Below are 8,191 nucleotides of genomic sequence, written 5' to 3'. Positions count from 1 at the left end.
CAGGGTTCAAGATCCTCATTTTACAAGATTTGTTGCAGAAAATTCATCAAAACTTAGTGCCAAGAACCTGTTCCGTGTTTGAAATGATTGATAAATCTACTTTAGGTGTCCAATCTCTGATTTAGGATAGAATTCTATTTGAATAGGTGATTATGTCTTCATTGGCAGATATCTACAATACTTGTAGCATAAAAAAGAAATACCAACAATCAAACATGTCATAGACATGTATCAATGAGCTGATCTGCTGAAGATTGGGCTCTGAATGTAACAGCAAAAATTATCAATTTCTAGCACAGCCTAGACAAACAAGTTAAAAGTCAATATACCCAATCTATAGACCATTTTAATTTTTTGAAATAATAATTTGCATAAACACTCCCTTTCGTAAGCATGCCTTCAAAATGTATACACCCTCTCAAAGGAATCTGGATATAGTTAATGCATTGTTGTTTATGATAATCAGCATGCCTTTCAATGAAGAACACGGAGCTTTACTGAAGCGAGGAAAGAATTTCAATAGTGAAGATGCCTGTCATGAGCAAGAAAACAGATGCAGACACATTAAATTGTGGATGTAGAAAATGCAGGACATATGACATCTGCATCCCATAAGCATCAGTTTACCGTTGATTTTGATTGTCTTCATACTGCATCTGATCTACATTATCAGAAGACTAGATAACCAAAGTGTAGGACAGATTTACATTTATCAGAAAATCAGATCCCCTAAAAAGTAGGAAGGGAATTTCCGCTGGACATGAAAGATAGGGACTGGACATGAGAGATAGGAAGAGCTAAACAAAAGCTATATCATTTTCTTTGATGGTGTCTAAGATTACACCAAGCTTGCCCTCCACTCTTTCCCCTTTCCTTGGTTCATAGGATACAGCATACACATCAGCTTCTTTTGATCGCTCTGCAATCAGTTTTCCAATAGTTCTGCATGCATCCAAATCAGTAAGGGAAGGCAAAGTATACCTCAGATCCCTTGCATTTGTGGTGGCCACTGAAACAACTTTACTTGTTACTCTATGCATGACTTTTGCATGAATGTATTTTTTAGAGATGAATACATCAAGTAGAAAAGGCCGCATATACATATCTGTTCGTTGTTTCCATGATTTTTTTCTAGGACTCTTCGCTGCCTCACTTTTAGAACGCCTTGTCCATGCTGCTTGCACCACAATCAATGCCTATTTCCCAAAAATAGCCAATAAGAAACAAACCTATCAACATCAAGTATTCCATATATATCGAATACTGGGCAGTTAGTTCTATGAATTAAAATGCAATTTTAATCATAGATATGTCAAAATGAAAATTAATCCAAGGCCAGTTGCAGCAAAAATCAATGCATACTCCTAAGCAACAAAAACAACAGGCAACATGAATAGACAATTAATGTATATACAAGATATATAAAAGGCAATTTGGTAACAGATGTTAATATAATCAATCATTCTACATATCAAGCTTCTTTAACAGTATTGGCTACATCAAGTAACCAATAGTTTCATATGAACAAACCACGCTGAACGGTTCCAAAAACCTGTTTACAGCATTATGTTTGCATCAATAAAGGTCCTTAATAGCATTTGTTTATGATTTATGGATAACCCTCTTGAACAATTTTTTATTGAGCCTGCTAACTTGTCATGGTGTTGCATGTATGACATTTCTAGCCCCCAAGGGTTGGATGCTAGTAGTGTGTGATGAAAAGTGGCTTATGAGGTGGGCTGTCTTAGTACCAGGTCATTTTTTCATTTTCACCTTGGACTTTACCGCATAAGGCCTAAAATGTGAAGAGGGTTGGTGAGGTGACATTGCCCTCCCTCTTAGTTCCACCAAGGCCTTGCTTGATCTTTAAGACTTTATCTCAAGAAGTGAGGGTTTGAGAGATAACAAGGCTTACTGTAATAAATTTCAGTAAAAGTATTTAGTGATAAGCAAGAATCTCAGGTATTTTGAACAGTGACTCTAGAAGTCTTACTAATGAAAGGTGTATTATTTCTACCAAAAAAACATCAAATAACTGTTGAAATTCTAAAGCAAGTACAGTAGAATACAATTTTCCGCCAGATAATTACTTCCTAATGATTTTTTACAGTGTTTTATGCCACTGCTATCATTGAATAATTTACTCAGAAAATCTCAACATTAAATGCAGCAGAAACAATAAATATCATAGAAAGATAGCCATGCACAATAGAGACAATAATTTTACCCTAGGAAACCCAACCTTGGGAGAAAACCCAGCAACTTTTCTTAAGAGAAATTATTCTTCAACAAGGTTTACAAATCAGCGATTTGTCTAGAAATCTGTGACAATATCCAAGTCAAAATACTAGTCAAACCTGGTCAAAATAGCAACAGGTCAATGCTGGTCAATCCAGCCAAAAAAACCAAAAGTCAATGCTGTTCAAATAGTCAATTCCTGTGGTCAACTTCGGCCCTGTGGTCAACAGCTTGCAGTCAGCACCTGCGGTCAAACCCACACGTGCAGCCTGCAGCTGGTCAAACTACAGTCAAATCTGCACGTGCGAATCCATATGGCTGTGGTCAACTCTCGGTCAAACAGTCTAGTCAAATCTCGATCAAGCAGCACGGTCAACAATAGTCAAACACGGCCCTCCTTCACACGTGTGGCTATCCAAGAGAAATAAAAAATGATGATGAAGAAAGATGAAGACTTGCTCTTGCTTGATAGTCAAATGAGACGTCACATCAACTTATTTATACATGTTAAGAGGGGTGACAACCCAAGGGACATGCCCCTTCAATGGCTGGCCGACTTGTCTTCCTTCTGGACAGACTTGTAGACATGCAAGAATACCTCTTGATGCTACACAAAAATCAACACTCCCTCTTAGAGAGGGAGGTATCCTCCTTAGCTGAAAACAGATTTCTCCTTAGCTGAACTTTCTCCTCCATTAGAAAATTCCATGAGCTTGCTATGTTGATGTAGTGTCTCCTCACATGCACGTCCATAGATATAGATCACTCCATCCCAAAGTAGGAAATGTGAGTATCCTGGGCCATTTACCCCTAGCCAAATCAACATGGCCCCATGGGTAAATGTATCAATCTCCCCTAGTCAAATCAACATGACCCCATGGGAGATGTCTACCTCTGGGCCATTCACACCTAGCCAAATCAGCATGGCCCTGCCAAATCAGCATGGCTTCTTTGGCTGAATGTATTGTTCTTCCCCAGTCAAATCAACATGGCTCCAATGGAAGATTGTCTACCCTATGCTGCAGTTGTCTTGGGCCATTCAACCCTAGAGAAATCAGCATGGCACCATGGGTGTGTGAAATTTCCTTAAATGCACCAACTGAAAATTATTCTCCTAACTGATTAGTAGTTTATTTGATTACGAAAATAACAAATAACTCATTGATGCATTCTTCACAAACAAAATACGTTGCGGAAGTAAAATCAGGAACTGAGAAATAGATGCACACACATAAAAAGAGACACCAATGTTTTTGGACAAAACATCCCTGGAAAAACCCTGAAGGGAAAACCGGTGCAGCAAATAAGGGTTTACTTTATTATTATGCAGTAAATTTGGGAGTACAGTAATCTAGATGCCCAATGGGTAATCCTTTGGAAAATATACTAGCAAAATATTATGGAGATCCTGAATCTCCTCTGCTAAACAACTCAACCTCCTCTATCCTGCTCAAATCCCACACTGGTTACTTGCACTGTTGGCTCAGGATAACACGCATTGTCTGGAAATTGCCTCCAAGTGAGTCGTCTTGCTTCCCTCTACTTTTGGAAGTGACTCGCTTTGCCTCTTGGAAGCTTATCCTCCCTCCGGCAACTGAATCCTCTCTCTTCTGGCAACTCGCTCAAGGGTTTCTGGCAATTCGCACTAGCTTTTGAGGCCCTCTCTGCAAATAATTCAAATAATTCAGCCTCCTTTCTCCTACCTCTTTGGCACTGAAGGAATACTGGATAATTCTCTGGAATCTTGCTCCTGAATTTTTTGTTGCTCCCTCTCTCTAATTCTCTCCCTCTGGCTCGAACTCTTCCCTCGTTGAATATTAGACTAGGTAGATCAATCTGCCTTGCTTGCTTGCTCTCACAACTGTAAACTGTGTCTCTCTACATCCCATCAACTTGCTCTTATAATATCTTGTTGGAACATCAATGGCCAAGATCTAATTGAGATCGATGGCTAAGATCAATTTGACTCCATCAATACACTTTTTTGGAAGTCTCTAGAGCACAAGTCTATTTCCTCAATCAATTCCCATTAATTAATAAATTTTCCTAAGTTAGACTTCGAAACCTTTTTAATTATTAATCAATTAATTTAATTAAGTGGTCTCTAGATGTTTTCTCCCGAAACCTTTTCTGGGTTTTGGAGATCCCGTATTCCTTAGCCTCTTCGACACAAATCGAGATTAGAACATATGTTCAATGCTACCAAAAAATCCATAAACTAACACTCCCTCTTAGCAAGGAAGGTGTGCTCTCTCCACCATACTACTCTACATTCTATAGTTGGACTGACTGAATTGTTGATATCTGACATTTGTGATACAACTAGCTCTCACTTTCCATCATGCCACTATGCAAAATTCGATTCACCTCACACTGCTGCTACCACTGCTTTGTTGTTATCTCTACACTGATGCTACAATTACTGCAATAGTGAGTCTGATATCACCTGATCTCCCTCCAAAACAAAACTGGTAAATCACTCCTAGATGGAAACTCCATCATGGAATCTCACACTAGCTGGAATTGCACCTACAACCTGCAACTAGGCAATTTGCATCGCCTCATCCTCACACAAATTTCCTGCAAGTGCAACTAGAAACACGATCCCCCTGATCTATTGGGTCACTACAACTAGCTCAGCAACCATCCCTTGAGTCCTTTGACTACAACTAGCTCTAAAATGTCTACTAAGCACCTAACTGCGCCCAACTGGCTTTGCTAGTATCGCTCATGTATCTGACTACAACTAGCTCTGCATCTACCCCTCAAGATCTGGCTGTGCCTTTGTTGACACATTGATCCTCCTACTACTTTGAACTATGGGCTCCAGTAGCAAAGGAACTGATCCATATGAACAACAACTAGATTTGATCTAGACTTGCTGTTGCTCACTTATGGACCCTACCCATACAAGTCATTTGAAGCATCATGCTCCTCCTCCATCTGGAGGTATCATTGCTATCAATGTGAATTCCTCCAATCTAGAGGTCAACTCATCTATCTTTGCCGAAGTTGTTGTTTGTTGCTGCCCCTTCTTGTCCTTCTTCCTCTTTGGACAATGGGTGATATAATGAACAAATTCACCACATCCGAAGCATTTGACCTTTGACAGGTCATTTTTCTTCTTCTCACCTCCTTTTGAGCTTTGTCCCTAGATGGGACCCTTATTCGGCGTCCCTTTACTTGCAAGGGCAACATTTTCTTCTTCCTCCTCAACTTTCGGTCCTCTATCGTTGTTGCTTAGAGAACCTTCAACGAGGTTGAGCCTTAGTTCCTCTTGTGTGAAATCACTCCACAGGTGTTCCTAATCTGGTAGATGATCTCGTCCAGTGATCCCCTGACCAAAGGTCCGCCATTCCTTGGTAAACCCATTTAGAGCTAATTGCACAAGTTCTTTGTCTTCAGGTTTCTCCCCTACAACTACTAGCTCATCTCAGACATTTTGAATTCTGGCGAGACAAGAAGTGACACTCTCACCCTTTAGCATTTCTGTTGTCCTCAGCTTCTCCTTAAGAATCATTTTGTGATTCTCTAATGGATTCTCATACAACTTTACGACGGCATCCCATATGTCCTTTGTCATATTCTTGTTTGCAATATGCGAGACAATGTGATCCCAAACCCCGTCTAGGACCATCCTCTTAGTCTTGGCCATTTCTTTCTTAAAGTTTGCCAATTGTTGTGCATTTGTTGGCGCTGCCATGACATTTGTCACGAACTCCTTCAGACCATGTTCATCCAACAGGAACTGCATTATGGCCTTCCAGACGCCAAAATTAGAGGCTCCGTCAAGTTTGTCCTAATCCTTGAGTCTTGTTGAAGCCATTTCTGCGAAACTCAAATAAACTGGAGACTAGTGTTGGATATCTCTTACTCTTTCTTGCTTGGCCTTCCTTCTACTACTCGCACTCCCTCTAGAATGCGCAAATATACTCTCACATACCTCCAAAAATCCTTCTCTGGCACTCGCACTGCCTGTTATTCCTCTACTGGGCAACTTTCTCTACCTTCCGAAAGTCCTCCGGTTTCTGGCACAAGTATTGTTGCTCCTGAAGCAGGCACTAGCTAAATTGGCAAGTCTGCTACAACCTGCTCCTACTAGAAAATCACGGATCTCCTCCAAGAAACTGGAAACTGGAAACCCTTTGAGAAATAAACTAGAAATTCCTTCTATGTGCTTTTATCTTCCTGCCCATGCAGATCTGCAACCACAAACCCTTGCTACAAATTTTTTACATCCAAATCTATTCTATGAATCAACTAATCTACAAACCGAAACTGCTTCCCGACAACTACACTGCCTGCAAACTCTACCCTGAAGCAATCCGCACTTTTCCTCCAGACTAGATCTGGAAATTGAATTTCCTGCCTCTGCAATTCACACCCCTGGCTTGGCCTGCACAAATCTGAACCCTGTGCTTCAGATCTCCCTCTTAAACTGCACAATCTCGATCTTTCGCTTTTGAGCCTCCGATCTGATCAATAATGCTCTAATACCATGTGAAGTTTCCTTAAATGCACCAACTGGAAATTATTCTCCTAATTGATTAGCAATTTATTTGTTTACGGCAAATAGCAAATAAATCGTTGATGCATTCCTCACAAATAAAATACATTACAGAAGTAAAATCAAGAACTGAGAAATAGATGCACACACATAAAAATAGACACCAATGTTTTTGGACTAAATGTCCCTGGAAAAAACCCAAACGGAAAACCAGTGCAACAAATGAGGGTTTATTTTATTATTGTGCAGCAAATTAGAGAGTACAATAATCTGGATGCCCAACTAGCAATCCTCCGGAAAATATACTGGCAAAATAATCTGGAGATCCCAAATCTCCTCTATTAAATAACTCGGCCTCCTCTATCCTACTCAAATCCCACATTGGCTACTCGCACTACTAGCTCTGGATAACACGCACTACATGGAAATTGGGTCCAAGTGAGTCGTCCTACCTCCCTCTACCTCTAGAAGTGACTCACTCTATCTCCTAGAAACTTATCCTACCTCCAGCAACTGAATACTCTCTCTTTCAGCAACTCGCTCAAGGGTTTCTGGCAATTCGCACTGGTTTTTGCGGCCCTCTCTACAAATAATTCAGCCTCCTTTCTCCTACCTCTCCAGCACTGAAAAACACTAGAAAATTCTCTGAAATCCTGCTCCTGAAATTTCTGTCACTCCCTCTCTTTGATGCTCTCCCTCTGGCTCAAACTCTTCCCTCGTAGAATATTGCGCACTAGGAAATTCGCATTGCCTTGCTTGCTTGCTCTCACAATTGTAAACTATGTCTCTCTCCATCCCATCAAATTGCTCTTATAATCTCTCGATGAAGCATCAACAACCAAGATCTAATCATGATCGATGGCTAAGATCACTTTGACTCCATCAATACACTTTTCTGGAAGTCTCTAGAGCACAAGTCGATTTCCTCAATTAATTCCCATTAATTAATCAATTTTCCTAAGTTAGACTTACAAACATTTTTAATTATTGATCAATGAATTTAATTGAGTGGTCTCTAGGTGTTTTCTCTCGAAATTTGGAGGGCAACTAGAGCAAACCTCAGCGCAGTTGTGGACCAAAAATCTAAGTGTTTGGATGGCTAGATCGTGATATAATTAATTCCCTATGTGACCTATGTAGGTTAGGCCTAAAAAGAGAAGGAGGTGAAAAGAATAAGCATAGAAAATAATCACAAATGAAGGATTAGTACCTTGTCCTTTGGGAGAGATGGAGTCAAGGAGAATTTATAGTTTGGAATAGATTCACTTGGTCAAGGAGGCCTTGAAAACAACTTCACATGGCATTAGGGCATGAGAGAAGCAACTTCAAGGTCTTTACACTTCGATTTGCAATATTTGATGACTTATCAAGATAAATTTTGACACAAATTATCTCTAGGAACATTCACTCATTCATACATGGCCCATGACATGATGCAACGCTATA

At 40.0% G+C, this 8,191-nt stretch overlaps 1 protein-coding gene across 2 annotated transcripts in view; it reads right to left on the bottom strand.

The window, feature by feature from the left end:
* Positions 1-313: 313 nt before the first annotated feature.
* LOC149228271 (Ribosomal L18p/L5e family protein) overlaps positions 314-8,191 on the bottom strand; it is a 75,162-nt gene continuing 67,284 nt past the window's right edge. For both annotated transcript variants that reach the window (XM_089378134.1, XM_089378135.1), the window contains exon 3: positions 314-1,196. In XM_089378134.1, coding sequence (XP_089234260.1) covers positions 798-1,196 — 399 coding nt within the window. In that variant the 3' untranslated portion in view covers positions 314-797. The remainder of the gene's footprint in view (positions 1,197-8,191) is intronic.

This window comes from Pinus tabuliformis, chromosome J (assembly GCF_031772625.1).
Source record: "Pinus tabuliformis cultivar Carrire ecotype Pingquan chromosome J, CPIR1, whole genome shotgun sequence".
Lineage (NCBI taxonomy): Eukaryota > Viridiplantae > Streptophyta > Pinopsida > Pinales > Pinaceae > Pinus > Pinus tabuliformis.
The sequence above is the reverse complement of the archived record's forward strand: the minus strand, read 5'-3'. Positions and strand labels throughout refer to the sequence as shown.